The 24,120-nt window shown below is 40.6% G+C and overlaps 2 protein-coding genes across 2 annotated transcripts; both read right to left on the bottom strand.

Moving 5' to 3' along the window:
- Positions 1-222: 222 nt before the first annotated feature.
- ccsapa (centriole, cilia and spindle-associated protein a) lies at positions 223-11,488 on the bottom strand. Its single transcript, XM_017716527.2, has 4 exons — positions 11,314-11,488; positions 8,002-8,397; positions 7,009-7,313; positions 223-4,843 (listed from the first exon to the last, which is right to left on the bottom strand). Exons 2-4 carry the CDS (start codon positions 8,372-8,374, stop codon positions 4,664-4,666), a joined length of 858 nt encoding a protein of 285 aa, XP_017572016.1. The 5' UTR covers positions 8,375-8,397; positions 11,314-11,488; the 3' UTR covers positions 223-4,663.
- A 3,877-nt stretch (positions 11,489-15,365) lies between these two features.
- On the bottom strand, positions 15,366-20,860 carry acta1a (actin alpha 1, skeletal muscle a). Its single transcript, XM_017716482.2, has 7 exons — positions 20,805-20,860; positions 19,172-19,311; positions 18,674-18,998; positions 17,555-17,716; positions 17,186-17,377; positions 16,347-16,528; positions 15,366-16,054 (listed from the first exon to the last, which is right to left on the bottom strand). The coding sequence occupies exons 2-7, from the start codon at positions 19,298-19,300 to the stop codon at positions 15,911-15,913; spliced, it is 1,134 nt and encodes a 377-aa protein (XP_017571971.1). The 5' UTR covers positions 19,301-19,311; positions 20,805-20,860; the 3' UTR covers positions 15,366-15,910.
- Between the last annotated feature and the right edge of the window lie 3,260 nt (positions 20,861-24,120).

The following is a 24,120-nucleotide window of genomic DNA, read 5'->3' as shown; positions in this document are numbered from 1 at the left end:
TAACAGACTAGTTATAGCCTCCTGACTGTTCTCTCACTAGTCTGATATCATTATAAAACAAGGATGTGTGTATATATATATATATATATATATATATATATATATATATATATATATATATATATATATATAAAATGCTCTTGGTCTTATAAGCTCATCATACTCTCACTTTTCCACATGCAAATGAGCGTAAGCTTAATCAAACAAGGTTTTGTTCACAGCAATGCTCCAAAGTGGTTTTATTCACAGATGAAAATATATCTAATATATTGTGCATGTTTCGTTTTGCTTGTTTTTTAATCTCCAAATACAAATACAGTGGTTAAAAATGTAAACATTGTTGCAAAATAAACAGCAAGTCATTCATGAGAATATATTTCATTAGTAATATAAATAATAACATTCTTAATATAATCCCATCCTCTGTTGTAAATAAGCATGTACAGTACCTATATTTTTTTTTCTTGATTGCAAGCAAATTAAGCTTTGAGGTGTAAGAATCGGCAAACTCCAAATAAGCTGACCAGATATTAAGAGAAAAAGAGAAAAGTCTGCTGGAAAAGAAGGAAACTGCTGTATGTTTTTGGTCCATCAAAAGCTTTGCCGAAAGACTTGACTGCAAACTTGCCACGACCTCCTGAGGTTTGGTGATAAAAGACATTTATCTGGAGAAGTGATGACAAATTAAAGTGGAATACCACCGACTCAAAATTTCTGCATGGTTCAATGATTCACTGCAAATAAAGTCACTCAGAGTGGTTTGGTGTGAAATGGTTCACTGTAGAGAAACTTAGACTCAGATTTCTTCACAGTGGTGTTGATGGGAACCAGGGGTCACCATGTCTACGACACAAATACAGACACTTTATTTACTGTTCCAAGCCACCAGTGAACCCACACACGTCTTCTGAGTTTTTTTATGTAATGCTGATGGTAAAATAGCAGTAAAACAACAAAAAAAAGCTTTTTTACTTTGCCAGACTACATGATGAAAATCCCTTTCCACCTAAAATGGAATAAAAAAAAATAATATTTGAGTGTCTCAGGTAGTGCATTCATAACCATTTCATGCTTAAATGGTTCTTTGCCTGTTGAAATGGTTCTTCAGATTGGTGGAGAAAGTGTTGTATATGGTCTGTATCAAAAACATTCTGTTAATAGTTCTTTGTAGCACCAAAAAGGTCCTTCTATTGTTATGATATCAAGTTTGTAGCAATAGCAGAACCATTTTTGGTGCTACATAGAACCATTTTCAAAAAGGTTCTATACAGAACCCTATACAACACATCCTAAAACAATCAGACCAATTCACCACGGAAAGAACCATTTAAGCATGAAATAAATGTGACTCCTAACAACCACCTGCAACACCTGGTAGACACCAACACTGTCCCCACCAGATAAACATGAAGCATGAAATGGTCCTATATAGACCTCAAGGTTCTAAATATAACCATTGCCCATTGACTGAAGAACCCTTAAAGAACCATCTTTTCACATCAAACAACTCTGAATGACTGTTTGCAACTTTATGCTTTAGTTATAAAGAAATCTTTGAGAGTTTGGTGGATTTCCCCTTTAATCTGGTGTTGTATGAAGTGAACACATTCAAGAGAAATAATAGATTGCCGTCGACTTAATTTCCACATTCCATATATCCACACATGAAAATCATTTCTGTGATATGATCTGTGAAAGAACAAAGTGCATTAAATGCATGATTAACACACGGAATGATGACGAGTGTCTTCCAATAACAAAACACACTGAACACACTTAAATGGTTACAGTGGTTATGTGTCTTACACATTCTGTCCTGTAACACACAACCAGCACTACATCATAGTAAAGATAATCTCCAGGAAAAAACCCAAGGCTCTGCTTTATACACAACTGTGCAAAGGTCTGAGACCACCCTTCCTGTGAAAACAGCCACTGAGTAAGTTATTCCTTTCTCAGGAGGTACATATTTTTGATATTATATATAAGATGATCCACTTGCATAAGGAAGAAGAAAGTCAAAGAAAAATAAGTGGGGGAAAAAATAGTTTCCAAAACTGGAGTTGAAGAAATGACTAAAAGCTACAGAGAAAATGAGACTCCTAACAACCACCTGGAAGAGCTGCTAGGCACCAACACTGCCCCCGTTCAGATAAACAGCACTTCATCTTTGAGAGAGAGGAGAAGATCAAGCTCCACTCTGGATTCAGATCTGAAAACATCCACAGGAGCTTCTGTCCATCCTTCCACTGAGAGACACTCAGCACTATGGGTCTGAAGGGATGTGGAGCTGTTAAGAAGCTCTTACTGAGAAAAGAAAACAGACAAAAACAAAGAACAGTTGCAAATCCAAAGTGGGATCTGAGAGGTTCTGTGGACTGATGAGTCCAAAATTTGTCAGTGGGATTTTTCAGACAAAATGCAAACAACTTCGAAGACTGAACTTTGGAGGTGTGAAAAAAATCCCTCCAGATTTCTTCAAAAACCTGAGAGTGAGTTCTGAAAAGAACAGAATCTGTAATAAAGGTAAAGAGTGACACACAAGAATGTGATATTATATTTAGCTGTTGAGGCTTTTATGTCATTTTCTGTAAGGAACGTTTTCTGCTTTTCTTTTCTCACACTGCAAAATGACAACTTGAACTCATGTGCAGTTTTGGCTGCAAATGAAATAAAAGGCTGATCTCTGACTTTTGCACAGTACTGTGTATGTAGCTTGAGCCTAGAAGGTAGCTTAGCAATAAAAGTGATTATTTAAAACCTGTTTCAGGCTGTTTTTCAAACGATTCAAAAGTTTGAGAACTGAAAACTGTGCCTGAAAAATCACCAGAATTTGGTGCACTTGATATAAATATGAAATTCAATGTTTTCTTCAGCTGAAAGTTTGGTCCACTCAAATATTAGGCTGAACATAAGTTCGTTCCTTCTACACTTTGTGTTGAAAACTGGAATATAAATAGTTCAAAAGCATTTAAATAATGCCACCACATTTACAGCACAGCAAACCGACAGACCATCAAAATATCATCAAATCTTAAAATGAAATAAAAGAAAATTCTCAGATCATTTTCAGTGAAACGTATCGTCTTTCTTTTCAACCCACTTTGGTGTAGATGTTAAAGGTTTATCTAATCCAGCGACGCTAATGTGGCTATTAATGAGTGCGTTTACATGCACTCAATAATCCAATCAAAATCTGATTTCTGCAGTTATCTGATTATTCAAATATTCATGTAAACATTGTACTCCGATCTAGAAATCTGATTAAGAGGCTGGATTTTAGCTCAGTCATCAGATCTCTCAGTACATGTGAACTCTTACTCTGATTTCTTTCAGATTTCAGAGTGCATGAGTGAAAACAGGCTGCTGTACCAGAAATAAGTGAGCAACAGCCAAACACTTTTGGAGCGACACTGAAACCAAATACAAGCTTGATGAAGTGAAGGATTTAAATATTCTTCATCTTCTAGACAACGTATGTCCATATTTTTAGGTAGAGCGGCTCAATATTTTAAAAAAAAAGCCGCAGTATGAAGTTTGAGTTTTACATTATGTTTATTTCACGCCTTCTTCTGTGAGTCTATTGGCTGGTTCTAAAGGAGAAATCTGATTACTGTCTGACTCATGTAGACCCGGAGCTTCACATTATCTGATTACTCAAGTTTATCAGATTAGTAAGTGCATTTAAACGCACTAGCAGCGTCTCGTTAGCAAGTCCAGTGCCTTTCGTTCACTTTTAGCCACTTTAGCATCACTGGGTGCAGAAACGTCTTCAAAAGCCTGGTCCTCTAATGTGATGGTATGAATTTGTGAGAGGAATAAAGAAAAACGCTCATTAATGAAATACAGAAAGACTCTATTATAACATTCTCCTGGCTCTTCCTTCCCTTCTGTTAGCACTGTATGCCAATGGAACGGGATGAAGAGCTGTAGTTACGCACTGTGTGTACAGCCAGCGCCGACTGCCCAACGACTCAGTCAAACTCCAAGTAGAAAACGTCCTCTGATGCTGGTTTAGGATCTGTGTCTGCAACCCGTAATCTCTTACCAACCCTGTTAAAGGGGACGTTCTCCATTTTTTCAGAATTTTGCCTGCCATCTCTTATTGTTGAAAGAAATCACTTTATGAGCTTTATGATATTAAAATGATATTGAAAAAAGTATTATTAGGCCAAATTCTGCTCAATGTCGTGACCACAGCCACTAAAAATATTCTGTCCTACTAAGGCCAAAAAGCAGTAACTATGGCAACAGCAAAACAGCTTTGAAATTCTGCTGCTGTCCAGCCAAATATGTTACTCCATCTTCACACTCGTGAAATATTTCTCAGATAAAGAAACATCTCTTACTCCCTTATTATTTCTTCAAATAATGTTTTTATTTTATTTTATTTGAACTGCCTTGTGTATGAAATGTGCTACATAAATAAGCTTGCCTTGGTTTGTACTGGAGTTCTGTGTGACTGTAGATGTACTGGAATGTACTGGAGCTCTGAAGCTAAAAGCCTAATGATGCTTGCAGTGAGATTTTGCGAAATTCTGAGAAAATGGCGAAGCGCTCCTTTAAGAATGTCCAGAAGCTGATCCTGGATCCAGTGTTTGGTCCTCTCCCTCTCTCTCTCTCTCTCTCTCTCTCCCCCCCCTCTGTCTCTCTCTCTCTGCTTCTACCTCAGTCTGGCAGAGAAGCAGCGCATGTACTCTGTCATCCAGCGGTCATCCACCACTGCCAGTTCTGACCGCCTTGACTTCTCCAGGTCAGCTGACCTCGCCCTCCGACGGTCTGAGGTTTTTCCGCGTTTTTCTGACTCCCGTCGAGTCTGGACGCCAACGTCGGCCCGATGGATCTACAGAGGGCAAAAATCAGCAGAACTACATGAAAACACAAAATTTATCCCAACACACAGCATATAATGTAGGAATGGGCAATATGTTAATGACACTAATAGGTCTAATAAGTTCTAATAACAAGCTAACAAGTAAATATACTGTTATCATATATATATATATATAGTGTAGACAAGTTTGCTCACTAATCAGAAGAATGAAGGACTTTCTGCAGTTCAACCACAAGTGAAACCTCGTCACGCAGCTGCAATGCTAGAGTATTATCTTTGTGCTAATTAAGTGAATGGATCACCTTCTGACACTCAGTTCTACCTTCACTCCAGCTGAATTATTTAGCGGTGTGCTGCCAGTAGAGCCGTGATATCCAGCCAGTGAAAGCTAGCAGGAACAGGTCAGGACAATGCGAATGAGAACATGCTAACTGGTTCTCTCTAGCATTGTTGTTAGCCTGGACTACTTAGCATTGAATGCTCTTTTAGAGACTTTTAGAGACTTAAGACTCTTTTCACACCTTAAACTGGGATTTTCTTTCATTAAAAACTAAAATACATCCCTGAGCAATAATAAATCACACCAGTTTTGTTGATGTTTTAACTTGTTCTTCAACTGTCAGAGTAATATTACAGTGGCTTTTCTGCTAGGCTACTCTAGTTGATGATAGCTAGGTCCAAAAACAGTGAAAGTTTTACATTTAGGTCAGATATTAGCCAAGTTCTTGTCCTCTTGTACATAATGTTAGTTAAGTGTAGCTGCGTGGGAAACCGTCACAGCAAAATGCACGTACAATCTAGAAAAGATGAGACATAAAATGTTTTTTCACTTTTTAGCCGAAATTACCACAGCTGTGATCACGCTAATTTAGCTAGCCTGTCTAAGTGGATTTTTAAGGTTATATTAGAGCAAATACAGCCATGGTGAATGTTCACTTTACCACACTGGGTTTAAAATGACCCTAATAAACACTAGATGGGTTTGGATATCTGTAGGCTCAGATAGTCACAGCCATCTGACATCTGAACAGCAGTCAGAGTGAGCTACAGGCATTAGGGTACTCTATTTGTGAGCATTATGTTTTTATAAATCAGTTTTTTAGAAATCACTTTAAGAACACGTTTAAAATAAAATTCAAGTACAATACAAAAGTATGTGGACACCTGACCATATATGTGGACACCTGATCATACCACCTAGGTATGAACTTGTTGGACATCCCCTTCCAAAAAAAAAAAAACCATGGGCATTAATATGGAGTTTTCCCAGTGTAGAAATAACCCTTGGTATTTTGGAGGTGCCATGTTGGCAGGATTAGCAGGCTGCTAATCTATTTTTCCCTAATAGACAGCATAACATTATAAGTTTATTTTTGGTTTTGAGACATTCAGGGGCTCGAAAATATTAATTTGGGGGGCCCAGACCCCCCACGATCCCCTGTGTTTTGCACCTTGGATGCCCCCACTTTGCTGCAGTAACAGCCTCCTCTCTTCTGGGAAAGCTTTCCACAAGAGTTTGCAGTGTGTCTGTGGGAATTCGTACCAAGCCCAAACACTAAAAACAGCCCCAGACCTTTATCCCTCCTCCACCAAACTTATACATTATGGTAGATAGTGCTCTCCTGGCATTCGCCAACCCCAGAATCATCCATCAGACTGCCAGATAGTGAAGCGTGATTCATCGCTCCAAGAAAACATGTTTCCACAGCTGACACTTGGCATTGCGCATAGTGATCTTAGGCTTGTGTGCAGCTGTGAGTTTGCTTTGTCTACCTCTTCAAGGTTGAGCTGTTGCTCCTAGCTGCTTCTATTTTACAATACTCACACTTACAGTTGACCAGGGCGGATCTAGCAGGGCAGAAATTTCAAAGTAGTGACTGACTTGACTGACTCATTTGACAGTGCCTTTAGTTTCTACTGCCAATGATTGTGCTTGATTTTATATATCTGTTAGCAGTAGATGTAACTAAAACACCTGAAGTCAATAATGAGGACAGGTGTCCACATTATGGCCACATAGTGCATGTTTTATAAATGAGGTTTCTGACTTTTATAACCATCATAATAGTGTAAAAAAAATTGAGGCCTTACAGTATGTCTGTCTGGATTTTGTTGTTTGTGTTGTGGTAGTTGCATGTGGTGTAGTATAAAGCTATTGATTTCTTTATGATCACCTCCCCAGCGGACACTGAGGCTCTCATGTTGGGCCTCCTTCGCTCCCTGGCCTCCATGCTCCTCTCGGCCCAGTCGTAACGGATGGAGGAGCGTCTGTTGTCCCGGTTGGATCCCCGCTCCTTGGCGCTGGCTGGCGGCTGGCTCTTGGCTCTGATTGGTTTTCTCAGCATGGAGTCTGTGGAGTCATCAGTGTCCAGCTCGCGGTGAGGGTAACTGGGCTCAGAACGAGGAGCCCGGTGCCTCTGACTCTGCCTGGCCACAACCTCTGACAGCCCGTTATCTGTTAAGTGCTGGTAACCGTTCTCTGTGATTTAAAAGAATATGGTAAAAAAGGATGTGCTTTTTAAAATGATTTTTAATCATATAAAATCAACTTGGGTGCAGATACATAAAATGATTCTAACATGATGCTGGTACAGATTTCTAAGTATTTTTGTAATAACATTAATATCTAGAATTAATTTCTAATAAAATAATATCCAGAATGAATTTATAATATTCAAAATGAAATTCTAATAAAATTACTATCTAGAATGAAATCATGATAAAATCATTATTGGAATTTAATTTCAACAATATTTTATATTAAAAATCTAGTTAATTATTAATATCCAGAAAAAGGTTCTAATAAAATTAATGTCCAGAATAAAGTTCTAATAAAATTAATGTCCAGAATACCTCATATTTGAAAAGAATATAAATGAACAATTACAATATATTAATTAGCCTTTAATTATTCCAAATATTCCACATGGCTTATTTCTGCTTTAAAAAAAACAACAAAAAAAACAACAAATGACAAATTATTCCGAACTTTTTGACCATGTCCATGATGGAGGTCAGAGTCACTCATTGTTTTTCTGTCTAAATGGTAAATCCCTTTTGCCCCCAGTTTGTAAACCCAGAGAACTCAATATGATGAAGAATGCTCAGCCCACACAGTCTGAGTGGTCATTGTAAAGTGTCCAGGCGAGCTGGTAGCAGTGCCCTACCTACAGGCCTTGAATTCTCCGGCGCTGAGGAAGCGGCTGCGTCTGTATGCACTTCTCCATTCACCTGCGTCTCCAGAGGCTCCTGCAGTGCAGCGTTCTCGTACTTGGAGTCAGAGGAGGACGTGTGAGGTTTCGAGTTGGAGGTTTCTGCTGCTCCTCGCAGTTTGGGGCTGGACCGGCCGCTGGAGTCGGAGCCGCTGTCCCAGCCGTCGCCAAACAGGGGCCTGTGCGTCTGTTCCAGCAGCCTGCGGGTCAGTCTGTACTTCACCGAGTCCTCGTAGCATTTTGAAAAGGTTTCCCACTTCGGATCGCGGAACTTCTTCATGTACTCCGTCCGGATCCTCTTCGTCACCGCGTTGTTATTGCTTGTCATTTGGCCTGGTTTTTGATGGCGACCTGGGTCAAAAGGTCAATACAGTCAATTAGTACATGAAAACCAGCCTGGAGGAGCCAGCTTTCCGGACACTCTGAAACATTTAAAGGGGAATTTCACAGATTTTTCAACATTTCTTCATAGTTTAGTGGTCAAGATGCAAACAAAGAGTGGTTTGGTGAGAAATGGTTTGCTGTGGAGAAACTTACTGACTCAGATTTCTTTACAGTGGTGGTGATAGGAACCAGGGGTCACAATGTCTATAACGTAAATATAGCCATTTTATGTACAAACTCACCAGCGAACCTACACGTGTCTGAGGTTTTATGTGTAATGTTGATGGTAATACAGAAGAAAATCTGATCTACAGTAAGTTTTCTTTGGGGACTAATTTGCCTTAGAACAACCTGAACGTACCTCTGCCACGAACAGATTTTAAAAATATATGTTTTATGCAAAAACTTCAATGTAAAACTTCACACCATAAAACAATTCTCAGATATCAAGCAGCATGTACACCGATCAGGCACAACATTATGACCACCTCCTTGTTTCTACGCTCATGGTCCATTTTATCAGCTCCACTTACTGTATAGCTGCACTTTGTAGTTCTACAGTTACAGACTGTAGTCCATCTGTTTCTCTGGTACTCTGTTACCCCCTTTTACCCTGTTCTTCAGTGGTCTGGACACTGACGTGGTGGTGGTGTGTTAGTGTGTGTTGTGCTGGTGCAAGTGGATCAGACACAGCAACTCTGCTGCTCAGTGTCGCTGCTGGACTGAGAATAGTCCACCAACCAAAAATATCCAGCCAACAGCGTCCTGTGACCACTGATGAAGGACGAGAGGATGACCAACACAAGCTGCAGCAGCAGATGAGCTGTCGCCTCTGACTTTAGATCTACAAGGTGGACCGACAAGGTAGGAGTGTCTAATAGAGTGGACAGTGAGTGGACAGTGTTTAAAAACTCCAGCAGCACTGCTGTGTCTGATCCACTCAATTTTCTAATCTTTATCTTTTAGAATTGAACAGGCTGTTTTTGTTACTGTGCATATAAGACAGATAAATGATCTCTGTTCCGATTGTGTCCGTATGGTGCAGAATTGAAAAAGCAGCCCGAGCTGAAACACACCTTATGACTTCAGCGTGAGTGGGTGGAGCTAAACTGCTGCAGCATGAATAGGCGAAGAGGTGGATATGGTACATAATAGCATTTGTTTTTGATGGCATCGCAGAAGAAAACCTTGTATCTCAGAAATGAAAACTTTACAAAAACCTGCTTTACTTTTAATGTAAGAATTTTTCCCCCCAAATCATTTTGTGCCGTTTCTTTTGGTCCTTTCACCAGAAGTAAAAAACAGGCAATTTCAAATTATGTCAAAAACTGAAAAACGGACAAAAATGGAGATACAAGGCTTTCTTCTGACGGCAGTGATTATACATTATACATATATATATATATGCTTGTTGATAACTAGTAATATTTACATACACATCAAATTTAATTTGCAACTTAATTTTGTTAAAAATGTGAAAATGTGGTGTAATTCCCCTTTAAAAGGCTTTAAAGCTTTTCATGGCTTTATGTACAAAAACGATGAAACTTTGCTGATAATAAACACGGTCTCATGTCAAAAGAACACACCTATCATCCAAAACCAAAGCATTCATTTTCACATTAATTTGTTACTTTCTATGGAAACCCATTATAAGGAACAAGCTTAACGTTGCTTAGTGTACTAGAATAATAATAATAATAATAATAAAAAGGTATGAGAGAAATTCAGTGTTCCTGGGTCACTGTTTAATCATATTAAGCCATGCTAAGCTTTTTCATTATAATGGGTTTCTATGAGGAGATAAAAGCACAAAAAAAGTTCTGTCTTTTGGATTTTTGGCAAAGGACGGTGTTTCATAAGACACGTTAGGCTTTTTTCATGTTAAAGGGAAACTCCACCAATGTTTGAAAAATCCTATTTAATTAAACAGTAGAGATGTAAAGAACGTCATTCAGAGGGGTTTGGTGTGAGATGCTCCTTTCTAGAGAAACTTTCCGAGCCAGAATTGATCACAGTCGTGGTGATAGGAACCAGAAGCTAAATCACAGAGTGCTATTGCACGAAATGGTTACGATGGCTTGTTTTTTAATGTCTTCAGCTGACGGTTTTTTAATGCCTTTGCGCTGCACCGTAGACGTTGCGACCCCTGGTTCCTATCACCACCACTGTAAGGAAACCCTAGTCTGCACGTTTCTCCACAATGAAGCATTTCACATCCAACCGCTCTGAATGACTTTGTTTGCATCACACTGACTGAGTTATGCAGGGATTTTGAAACTTTGGTGGAATTCCCCTTTAAGGGTGGTCTAAATTCCCCAGCTTTCAGCGTTTAGAGTGACATCTAATACTGACAGACATCGGTCTCATCTCAGCCAAGCTACTGGGCCCTAATCAGCCCTGTATTAATCCAAAAGGCCTCTGCCAGGCTGACTCAGTACAGCCATTTCACTACTATGGGATGAGCCAGGCTGCCTTGACATGAGCTGAGGAGCGTTATCTTCTTATCCCAGTCACTCTGCACGACCTACATTATTTATTTATATGCCTTACATAATGCATAAACTGGTGTTTCCACAGTGGCCATCCATAGGCGTTCTATAACAGCCGTTTTCATATAGATCTACATACTCAGTCCTGTTGACCGACGTGTTTATGTGCTATTTGAAGCCATTGAAGTCAGGCGTAGTGATACTTTCACACGCACTGGGCAAAACAATGAGGGAGCGATGCTCTTTGTCGCTCTTCCTACGATATCATCTAGCCTGGCAGCGCATCCTCAGTGTTGAGGGCGCTCTACCTGCGCCGAGCAGGTAAACAGCATCATCTCGCTTACAGGCTTCACCGAGTATTATTAGAGTATTATTAGAGCTCAAATCTTACCGCTCCGGCGTCCTTAAACGTCCAGATCAGAGCTAAACGGACGCATCTCTTCTCCTCACGCTCCAGCCAGTCCTACAGAGAAGCAGGCGAGCATTTTTCCGCGAGCTGTTTATTCTGTACTGCAGGATTTGGAAGGAAAACAAGTCTGCTGGACGGCGCGCCCTCAGAGCCTCCGGCTGCGCATGCGCGAGCGCCGTGCACTGTAATGCCGGATTGGCTTAAAATGATCCCTGAACGGCGAAACCAATCAGATTAACGCGCTTCCACTCACTGGCCACTTTATTAGAAACACCTGCCTTCTGCTTCCACTCACTGGCCACTTTATTAGAAACACCTCCCTTCTGCTTCCACTCACTGGCCACTTTATTAGAAACACCTCCCTTCTGCTTCCACTCACTGGCCACTTTATTAGAAACACCTCCCTTCTGCTTCCACTCACTGGCCACTTTATTAGAAACACCTCCCTTCTGCTTCCACTCACTGGCCACTTTATTAGAAACGCCTGCCTTCTGCTTCCACTCACTGGCCACTTTATTAGAAACACCTCCCTTCTGCTTCCACTCACTGGCCACTTTATTAGAAACACCAACCTTGTGCTTCCACTCACTGGCCACTTTATTAGAAACGCCTGCCTTCTGCTTCCACTCACTGGCCACTTTATTAGAAACACCTGCCTTCTGCTTCCACTCACTGGCCACTTTATTAGAAACACCTGCCTTGTACTTACACTAACTGGCCAATTGTTTGCATTCCTGTTGCACCGACATCATGCAAACTAAAACTCAGTTTTTACTCAGACTTTAAGATGAGAGCCATATAAAGTCAACAGACTCCAGACAGCACTTCTCTGTGTCGCTTTGTTTAGAATGTGCATTCTCAGACATAACAGTCCTTCCTACAGCTTTGCTGAAGTATAAACGAATTGAAGGACAGTCTCAATGACTGCGCCATTGGCTGGGGCTTAGCTAGTGTTGGGCAATATGACAAGAATATAATATCATGATGAATGAAGACATTTTTATGATGCATGATATGTATTGCAGGATTTTTTTTCTGGGGCTTGATGTTGGAACAGACAGACATGTCAAAGTGCTATATTTTAAAAGTGCTATTAAAAAGATTAAAACAAAAGTAATTCAGTGTTTTAATACACATCACTTCTTCCTCTTCTTCTTCTTTCAGCTGCTCCCTTTAGGGGTCGCCACAGCGGATCATCTGCCTCCATCTTGCCCTATCCACTGCCTCCTCTACTTTCACACCAACCATCTCCATGTCCACCTTCACTACATCCATAAACCTTCTCTGAGGTCTACCTCTTCTCCTTCTACCCAGCAGCTCCATCTCCAACATTCTTTGCCCAATATATCCACTATTCCTCCTCAACACATGTCCAAACCATCTCGACCTAATCCTGTATTAATCACAGCCTGAGTGTCTAAACCTGGATTAATCACAGACTGAGTATCTAAACCTGGATTAATCACAGCCTGGGTATCTAAACCTGGATTAAATCACAGCCTGGGTATCAAAACCTTGATTAATCACAGGCTGAGTATCTAAACCTGGATTAATCACAGCCTTAGTGTCTAAACCTGGATTAATCACAGCATTACATTTACAGCATTTAGCAGACGCTCTTATCCAGAGCGACTTACAAGAAGTGCTTTGTCTATCTAGAGAAAGCATCTTTGCTAGTTACCAATAGCTTAGAGAGAAAGACAGTCCTGAGCTCAGATACTGATAGAAACTAAACGTCACTGTAGATACCCAGAGAAAGGAGCAGAGTTGAACACAGAACGCTGTGCAATACAATACAATACAATACAATACACAGTGCAATACAATAAAATATAATATCTGTTATAAGTGTGGCACAATATATTGCAAACAAAATTTAATTTAATGCTCATTTAAGCTCACATGTGTCTTCAGTCTGCGTTTGAAGACAGCAAGAGACTCTGCTGTTCGGACAGCCAGTGGGAGTTCATTCCTCCACCTGGGCACCAGTACAGAGAACATTCTCGACGCTCGTCTTCCACACGCATTGAAGGATGGCGGGTCAAGCCGAGCTGTACTCGAAGCTCGAAGGGCTCGTGGTTCAGTTTGAGATTTCACCATTGCCATCACGTAGGCAGGGGCTGGTCCATTTTTGGCTTTGTAGGCCAGCATTAGGGTTTTAAATCTGATGCGTGCAGCTACAGGAAGCCAGTGAAGGGAGCGCAGCAGTGGGGTGACGTGGCTGAACTTGGGCAGATTGAAGACGAGCCGTGCTGCCGCATTCTGGATGAGTTGCAGAGGCTTGATGGCCTGCATGGGAAGACCAACCAAGAGAGAGTTGCAGTAGTCAAGCCTTGAGATGACAAGAGAGGGTGAGGAGAGGTTGGATCCTACGGATGTTGTACAGGAGAAACCTGCATGACCGAGTCAGGTTCGCGATGTGAGTCGAGAACAATAACTGGCCATCCAGAGTCACACCAAGACTTCTTGCCTCCACAGACGGAACAATCAGAGTTCTTGAATGAGATGGTAAGATCATGATAAGGACCTGTAGCAGGGATGAGTAGCAGCTCAGTCTTGCTAGGATTGAGCTTCAGGTGGTGAGCTGCCAGCATGAGTATCAAAACCTGGATTAATCACAGTCTGAATGTGTAAACCTGGATTAATCACAGTCTGAGTATCTAAACCTGGATTAATCACAGCCTGAGTATCTAATCCTGTATTAATCACAGCCTGAATGTATAAACCTGGATTAATCACAGTCTGAATGTCTAAACCTGGATTAATCACAGTCTGAGTATCTAAACCTGGATTAATCACAGTCTGAGTATCTAATCCTGTATTAATCACAGCCTGAGTATCTAATCAGGTATTAAGCCTGAGTGTCTAAAACTTGATTAATCACAGCCATAGTGTCTAAACCTGGATTAATCACAGTCTGAGTATCTAATCCTGTATTAATCACAGCCTGAGTATCTAATCAGGTATTAAGCCTGAGTGTCTAAAACTTGATTAATCACAGCCATAGTGTCTAAACCTGGATTAATCACAGTCTGAGTAACTAAACCTGGATTAATCACAGTCTGAGTATCTAAACCTTGATTAATCACGGTCTGAGTAACTAAACCTGGATTAATCACAGTCTGAGTATCTAAACCTGGATTAATCACAGTCCAAGTATCTAAACCAGGATTAATCACAGTCTGGGTGTCTAAACCTGGATTAATCACAGCCTGAGTATCTAAACCTGTATTAATCACAGCCTGAGTGTGTAAACCTGGATTAATCACAGTCTGGGTGTCTAAACCTGGATTAATCACAGCCTGAGTATCTAAACCAGCATTAATCACAGTCTGAGTGTCAAAACCAGGATTAATCACAACCTTTACATTTGAGTGTTAGTGGGTCCCCTAAGCAGCTGCATATGGTGCTGCCTTAGGGCCTTCTAGGCTTTCAGAGAAGAAATTATATCATAAAAATGTCACTTTAGGCTTTCTGGAACTTCTTGATATGTCACTCGAACTACTTCACTTGTTCTGCATATGTCACTGGCTATAAATATGAACCATAGCCTAACCAGGTTTTAGTCAATTGTTAGAATTGGAAAACAGAGGCAGTAACTCTGGATGAGTCACTGAACAACTGCTACAAGGTAAAATACCCGCTAAAATGTCATAAACTAAATATGTAGTGTCTTTTATAAGCTTCAAATATTTAAATATATTTCATTTACTGTCCAAAAAAGAATTCATGTGCACCTCTGTATGCCCCAGAATGAATGCCTAGCTCTAATAGTTATTGAATAGCGTAAGACCATTTTCCACACCTTGGCATTGAATCATAGAACCCTTTACTGACTTTCTTTCCTGCTGAAAAAAAGTAGATCAGGACAGGATTTATGTTGGTCTAAGTTGATTTTATGCTGGTTTATGCTGGCCTGGTGCTGGTTTATCTGGTGCTTTTGCTGGTCAATGCTGTTGTTTCTATCAGAGTTTATACATACAAGCAAATGACATCAATCCACAAGGACAACCATTTCATATAAAAGATAAAGATAAAGATATTTTCGATTTTTATTTTATTTTGGTTTATCAATGGGCTGAAAAAAGCCTGGACAGACAGAGGTATGGGAGGACTCAAGCAATGGATGTATGTCCATTTCTCTGTTCAAACAACATGAGGCAAAGCGTTGGTGCTGTGGAAAGACAGAGTAGATCCAAAACTTCTTTCATGGCCCATCAAAGTAGCTAGAGAACTCTCGTCTTTGGTGATATTTCTCTGCTGTTTAAGTTTCTGGTAAATCATAGCAGACTTGACTGATATTGTTCCTGTGCAGTCTTTGGTTCCAGAGTCCATATTTTTGGTAGCATTTGGTACAAGGAGCACCTAGTATGGTTCTTCATAGGCTAAGAATGTTAAGTTACGGTTACAAGAGTGGATGTGATGGTGTCTTGTGGTTCCCCACCCCAGCATTGGCATCTGAGAGGCATCGTTAGGACAAAGGCACGTTTGAGAATGTAGTTGCCCCACAAGGACACAACAGCAGCAGGCTGTGGCTGAATTCCTGAGCATGAAGGAGATAGAGGTGGAAAGAGGCAGCTTAGAAGCACTTGCGGTGGACGATGCTGGGGCCGGCCTCATCGTACTCCTGCTTGCTGATCCACATCTGCTGGAAGGTGGACAGGGAGGCCAGGATGGAGCCGCCGATCCAGACGGAGTACTTACGCTCGGGGGGAGCAATGATCTGGAGGGGGCAAGGAGGGGAATTATTGATGCAATAATAAAGTACATTTTAAACTAGGCTGGCTTCTCGGTAGTTAGAGTGGTCATGAAATAATGTCTTAAGTTTAATAATTCAATAATAAGTTTAAGAGCTTTGAGAGGAAAAGAAAGGCTGCTTGAAATCACAGCTGAAAATGATCTCAGCTGGTACATTTACACAGATGTTTATTAGTGTGCACTGCTCCTGTGTATCTAAAATGTATAAAGTCATAATGCTGATCCTCCAGGTCCTGGGTTGAAGCCCTCATACATACCTTGATCTTCATGGTGCTGGGGGCCAGAGCGGTGATCTCCTTCTGCATGCGGTCAGCGATACCGGGGTACATGGTGGTGCCACCGGACAGGACGTTGTTGGCATACAGGTCCTTCCTGATGTCAATGTCACACTTCATGATGCTGTTGTAGGCGGTCTCATGGATGCCAGCAGACTCCATGCCTGAGATTAAGAAGAGGACACAATTTAGAGACACTTCTCTTAAAGGAAATTGCAACTGATTCCAACAGAAAATAAATCAGCTGGGACTGAGATATCTTCAAAATGAAGAATCCAGGATTTGGTAGTCACTGGTAGATATGATGCTAGCAATGGCTCAGTTAAGTAATGGGGGTTGTAAGTAAGTTATGGTTGGTGTCAGGGCAGTTCCTGGCAGTCACTTAGCTTGATGGTATCTTCAGATCAGTGGTTTCAAACCCTGGTCCTGGAGGACGTCCTGCTCTGGACATTTTTGTCTTACTTGGCTCAGGTGTGTTGGAAGCAGGGCAAAAGATCTACAGCATGTGCAGGGCAGGGGGTCCACCTTTCTGCTGATTTCAAATGAATTCATTTGGACCAGCTTGAAACATCACCCACTGCAACTAATTTCCAGTTGAAGAACCATTTGAAGTGTACAAATAGGCTAGTGCGACTGTCAAACTATCTTACTTTTAATTCTATTCCCTTGACTGGGGTATCTAGCATTCAGCTCCTGTTTGACTCTGTATGCTGGGAGCTGGGCTAGTGGGGGTCCCGGAGGGACTGACTTGTATATCATTGCCTTAATGTGACCCTTTGGGTTGCTAAATCGTTGCTCCACACGTTTGTTTTCATACATACCGATGAAGGAAGGCTGGAAGAGGGTCTCTGGGCAGCGGAAACGCTCGTTGCCAATGGTGATGACCTGGCCATCGGGAAGCTCGTAGCTCTTCTCCAGGGAGGAGGAGGAGGCAGCGGTGGCCATCTCGTTCTCAAAGTCCAGAGCGACGTAGCACAGCTTCTCCTTGATGTCACGCACGATCTCACGCTCAGCTGATAAGAGGAAAAAAATCCTGTTTATTTCAAAATTCAGTGGCTTGATCCGCATTACGTCACTGTCTGTACGCATTCATGTGCGCATAACTGTTTACGTGTCAAGTCAAAAATGGTTTGAAGTACAAATAATCAAACAATGGACGAACTACACGTGTTTATAAGTGGAACACGCACCGGTGGTCACGAAAGAGTAGCCACGCTCGGTGAGGATCTTCATCAGGTAGTCGGTCAGATCGCGACCGGCCAGATCCAGACGCATGATGGCGTGGGGCAGGGCATAACCCTCATAGATGGGCACGTTGTGGGTCACACCATCGCCAGAGTCCAGCACAATACCTGAGCAGAGACAACAGCAATAAAAACGGGGGTCAGAGATACTCAGAAGCAAGTCCTGAACCACCATTAAGCACGCGGTACTAATTACTAATACATGAGTTAAAATGCCTTTAATGGTCAATTGGTACTTCATATATAAACAAACAGCATTTTACTATCTAATTTACTAATACGTTTTGTTACTATTAGCTCGTAATTAACTCGGAGTAGCGACATGATTCGTGCGTAATTACGCATTTGGATAATTACGCATTTGGAAACGTCTTTTAAAGGCATTCCATTAGTTTCTGATGAACCTAAATTCATCAAACACCAATTTCGCTTGTGGTGTTATTACAGCTATTTTAGCGACCTAATAAGTGCGTAATTGCTTATCCGTGCTGAAAAAAGACCATAAGGATTGAAACCTGGTGGTCTTGCATTCTAATAGGATTTGGCTTCGTTTTTAATGGTTTCTATGACTCTTTTCAGAAGGGATGTGTGTACACATTTGTTTAAGTAGTTCAAACACCAATTTTTACACCGAGTTCCTTTTAAATAATGTTACTGTAGGATAATAAATAGTAAGGAATAAATAAATAATAAGTAATAAGTAATAAACTCGCAGCAGCAGGCTAATCTGTGCGTAATGACGCACAAACGTGACTACTCATCACAGTTTTTAACAAGCATATGAATCAGCACTCTTTACCTGATACCATCATCCGTGGTGTTTCTATTGTTATCATTAGCTCATAAATCTACACTGAAGCTCGAATGATCAGCCTACTCGGTGCGTAATGACGCACATGAGTAAGTCCTCATCACAGCATCTTTAATGTCTATTTCAGTCGGTGCTCTTTACCTACAGCCATCACACACCGCTTCCCACCACGCACCGTGTGTACTAGTGTTATATGCTGCTCACTGAAGCTCGAATACGCAGCCGTCAACGTGCGTAATGACGCGCGCTCTTACCGGTGGTACGGCCGGAGGCGTAGAGGGACAGCACGGCCTGGATGGCCACATACATGGCGGGGACGTTGAAGGTCTCAAACATGATCTGGGTCATCTTCTCCCTGTTGGCCTTGGGGTTGAGGGGGGCCTCGGTGAGCAGGGTGGGGTGCTCCTCGGGGGCCACGCGCAGCTCATTGTAGAAGGTGTGGTGCCAGATCTTCTCCATGTCGTCCCAGTTGGTGATGATACCGTGCTCGATGGGGTACTTCAGGGTCAGGATACCCCTCTTGCTCTGAGCCTCGTCTCCAACGTAGGAGTCCTTCTGACCCATGCCGACCATGACGCCCTGGAGAAGAACAACATGGGTTCCACAACTGTTCATAGAGCACTCAGCCCTCAACATAAACATCAGACAACAATCAAACATAAAGCTGCAAATACCGTAAAATACAGTGAAATGTGAGCAGTGCATATATTACGTAATAACATTAAATGAGCCGATAGGGAAGCCACTCGTACCTGGTGACGTGGGCGACCAACGATGGATGGGAACACTGCCCTGGGGGCATCATCTCCGGCGAACCCAGCCTTCACCAGACCGGAACCGTTGTCGCACACCAGAGCGGTGGTCTCTTCGTCGTCACACATCCTGAAGGCTTCTACAAAGAGATGCATGTGGTGAGTGAAGGCTCGAGCCACACATAAACACTCCGCACACCCACGCGCACATGTGCGACAGCCGATCACCACACAGAGCAAGTGGTTGTGTTTGACAGTGGACACTGACTGACTGCTCTTCTCCTGCATTCCACACTGACTTACACAAGCAGAAAATGACCTGCGTCCACACGAACCGCAGTTTAATTCTGAGGTGAGAAAGTCCAAATAGATGAATCTAATCCATCTGATTGAACGGAAGGGTAAGACATACTAATATTAAACTCCTGTGATCTACAGTAGGTGTATTGCATATGTTGTTGCTGTCAGGACAAAACTGCATATCTCCATTTTTGCTATTTTTCATTTTTTGACATTATTTAAAAACACCAGCTGCTCTTTACAGTATGTTGAAATTTCATCATTGATCCGGCCAATAGAAATGATCCAAAATTACTTGGAAAAGAAAATCTGGTTCCATTGACTTCCATTCACAGTTAAGGTTTTTCCTTCTCCTATAAAGTTAGAGATATGAAGCGCAAAGTTTGGCCTAACAGTGGCTTTAACATGAATATGTTGCTGGTTTTTGTCCTTTTTCAGTTTTTGACGTAATTTGAAAATGACTGTTGTCCTTTACTTTGTGTGTAAATTTAATGAACACCGAACCAAAAGTAACGGCTTAAAATGACTTGGAAATTTGTCTAGTTCCATTGACTTACATTCAAAGAAATGTAGTTTTTTTTCCTTCTCCTGTAAAGTTACTATTTTGGAGACACGAGATTTTGTTCCGACAAAAGCAATACATTCACCTAAGCTTATCCTCCTGAGTCACTGGAGCCTATCCCAGCAATCACTGGGCAGAAGGCAGGAAACACCCTGGTCAGGTCAGGCTGGCACACAGACATATACATTCAGGCCTAGAACCAATTTTGTCTCTCCATGTCTTTGGACTATGGGAGAAAACCCCCACAGACACAGGCAGAACAGGCAAACTCCACATAGAAATATCCTGGTCGCCTGGCCGGGGAATCGAACCCAGGCCTCTCTTCCTGGGAGGCCACAGCACTACTCACTGTGCCACTCCTAACATGAATATGACCATTTTAAAAACATAATAGTTTTAAATGCTATAGTAAGGCCATGTAGAGAATACAGAATATGAAATTTTCATTTTCATTTTGACACCTAGGAGGTTTCTTAAGCATAACTAAAGTTTTTGAGCTTGACCTTTTCCACTTCTACTAAATTGAACCTCTACTGCAGTCATTATATTTGCCAAAGTAACAATACTTGAACTAGACTATGGGTTTCGACTCCTCTACACACCTCAGTGCAATATATTTAGACATCAAAGTTAAGCTCTAAGACTCCATTAGCATTTCATTCAAACAGATTTCTTGGCCGAGAGCCAGATCCTCATCATGTCTCCTTATAATGACGTAAATAAAACAGCCGTCCAGTCACAGTGCCCTGATACAGTCTCTGTGGGTCTTACCTGCTCTGTTGTTTCCGGTTTAGTAGAAGATCGGAGCTGCTGCTGCTTCCAGCTACGGACCCCTAGACCCATTCTTGAGTTTATATAGGCCCCCAGAGCCCTGCCCCACTGCCCCTGCAGCCCTCCAGCACTCTGCCCTATTTGGGCCTTTAGCCTCATGAGAGCTGGAGCCTCCATGTATGGAGCTCGACGCCAGGCCAAGTGTGAGGCCCCCCACACACACACACACACACACACACACACACACACACACACACACACACACACACACACACACACACACGCTCACATTCTGTCTCTTTCAGTCACTCTGATGGCATCTGCAGCAGGTATACAGAGTGATTATTCACACCAACACAAAAATGTGCCTCTTTCATTTCAACCACCTGTTTGTAACTCGTCACCTATTTCACACAGTTTACACAGTAAATAATTTATGGTATATATTGAATAATATATAATAGATACTGAATAATTCATACTGGATACCAAATAATTATTTGTAGATACTGAATTATTCAAAGTTGATACTAATAACTCACAATGGATGCTGAATAATTCAAAGTAAATACTGAATCATTTATAATAGCTACTGAATAATTCAGAGTAGATACTGAATCATTTATAATAGCTACTGAATAATTCAGAGTAGATACTGAATCATTTATAATAGCTACTGAATAATTCAAAGTAGATACTGAATCATTTATAATAGCTACTGAATAATTCAGAGTAGATACTGAATCATTTATAATAGCTACTGAATAATTCAGAGTAGATACTGAATCATTTATAATAGCTACTGAATAATTCAGAGTAGATACTGAATCATTTATAATAGCTACTGAATAATTCAAAGCAGATACTGAATCATTTATAATAGCTACTGAATAATTCAAAGTAGATACTGAATCATTTATAATAGCTACTGAATAATTCAGAGTAGATACTGAATCATTTATAATAGCTACTGAATAATTCAACGTAGATACTGAATCATTTATAATAGCTACTGAATAATTCAGAGTAGATACTGAATCATTTATAATAGCTGCTGAATAATTCAACGTAGATACTGAATCATTTATAATAGCTACTGAATAATTCAGAGTAGATACTGAATCATTTATAATAGCTACTGAATAATTCAGAGTAGATACTGAATCATTTATAATAGCTACTGAATAATTCAAAGCAGATACTGAATCATTTATAATAGCTACTGAATAATTCAAAGTAGATACTGAATCATTTATAATAGCTACTGAATAATTCAGAGTAGATACTGAATCATTTATAATAGCTACTGAATAATTCAAAGTAGATACTGAATCATTTATAATAGCTGCTGAATAATTCAAAGTAGATACTGAATCATTTATAATAGCTACTGAATAATTCAAAGTAGATACTGAAGCATTTATAATAGCTACTGAATAATTCAGAGTAGATACTGAATCATTTATAATAGCTACTGAATAATTCAACGTAGATACTGAATCATTTATAATAGCTACTGAATAATTCAGAGTAGATACTGAATCATTTATAATAGCTGCTGAATAATTCAACGTAGATACTGAATCATTTATAATAGCTACTGAATAATTCAGAGTAGATACTGAATCATTTATAATAGCTACTGAATAATTCAGAGTAGATACTGAATCATTTATAATAGCTACTGAATAATTCAAAGCAGATACTGAATCATTTATAATAGCTACTGAATAATTCAAAGTAGATACTGAATCATTTATAATAGCTACTGAATAATTCAGAGTAGATACTGAATCATTTATAATAGCTACTGAATAATTCAAAGTAGATACTGAATCATTTATAATAGCTGCTGAATAATTCAAAGTAGATACTGAATCATTTATAATAGCTACTGAATAATTCAAAGTAGATACTGAATCATTTATAATAGCTGCTGAATAATTCAGAGTAGATACTGAATCATTTATAATAGCTACTGAATAATGCAGAGTAGATGGCGAATAATTCATAATAGGCACTGAATAATTCATAGTGACTGCTGAATATTTCATATTAGGCACTGAATAATTCATAGTAATAACTGAGAGTTTATTAGAGTTTCAAAAAAATGAGAAAGAAATTGAGTTTGTTACATTAAAACAACAAACCGTTCCCAGAGTGTAGGACATTGGTCAGTAGCTCAAACTCAATCCGATCTCTACCTGAATTACTGCTCTATTCATAACAAAGAATGATTAACCCTTTAAGGTCAACAGAAAAAAAGATGATCTTCTGCTGTTGAACCTGCTCTTGTTGCTTTATTTTCATTAGTAAAGAAAATGACCTAGCAAGACTGAAAACGCCTGAAAAGACAATTTCGTGTCACAAACAAATCAGAAGGTATTTCACACTTCAGGTGCCTTTAATTGCTACTTTGATGAAACAAATCAATAAGCGTTTCAGTAGCAGTGTGAACTCTCACAGTGCATCCAACAATAAAGGCAGCATACGGCTTCTTTTGTACAGTGATGGAAAACATGGTAGCTCACAGAAAGTTCCAGTTCCACGTGCTGATCCATTTACTGTGACCAGTATGGACACACACTGCCCGACTACTCTGAAAACAGATTTGAATTAAAGTTAGTTTAGTTTGATTTAGTTAAAGGGGACAAAGAGGAAGGCCCTGAATGGATTGCTGGCGATATGTTCGACAGGGTTCAAGATCTGTGCTGAGCCACTGGATCGGTCATCCTAAGTTGCTTCTCAGGCCGCAGTAAACGTTTGAAATCTGCCTCTGTGACCAAAAGGCCGCTGATCAATAAGACGCTTGTGTAAGTCGTGTTAATGATACTTCAGCTGCATACCAAGGCAAGATAATCCTGAGTCAGAGGGGGGGGGGGCGGGGGATGGGGTGGGAGGCATGAACTCGACCTAAACTTCTGCCAGGCTCGGAGCAAAGCTCTGCTTCCAAAAGTGGGTAATCCTCTCCAGAGGGGTCTGCATGAGTGAGTGAGTGTGGATGGCTCGAGGCAACTGGGCCGCAACCAAACCGCATTTCACTGAGGACAGTCCAGTATGGAGAAGATTTATCTCCACACAGTGCCCCTCAGTTTTTATTGTGTTTGCTTAGAGCGGTCACTACTGAGCGTATCACTATAGGACCCATCTAACGATTAAAATAATCAATCAAACCACAGAGACCCTTTCAAACACTCCAGAATAATGGAATAATTGGAAATAATCCAAAAGCCCTCAAAATTAAATAAATAAATAAACAATAGACCTGCTTTTCCTGAAGCAAACAAGTCAAGAACATATCATGAGATAATATCTG

This window comes from Pygocentrus nattereri, chromosome 12, assembly GCF_015220715.1.
Source record: "Pygocentrus nattereri isolate fPygNat1 chromosome 12, fPygNat1.pri, whole genome shotgun sequence".
NCBI lineage: Eukaryota > Metazoa > Chordata > Actinopteri > Characiformes > Serrasalmidae > Pygocentrus > Pygocentrus nattereri.
This window is presented reverse-complemented; position numbering and strand designations above follow the sequence as displayed.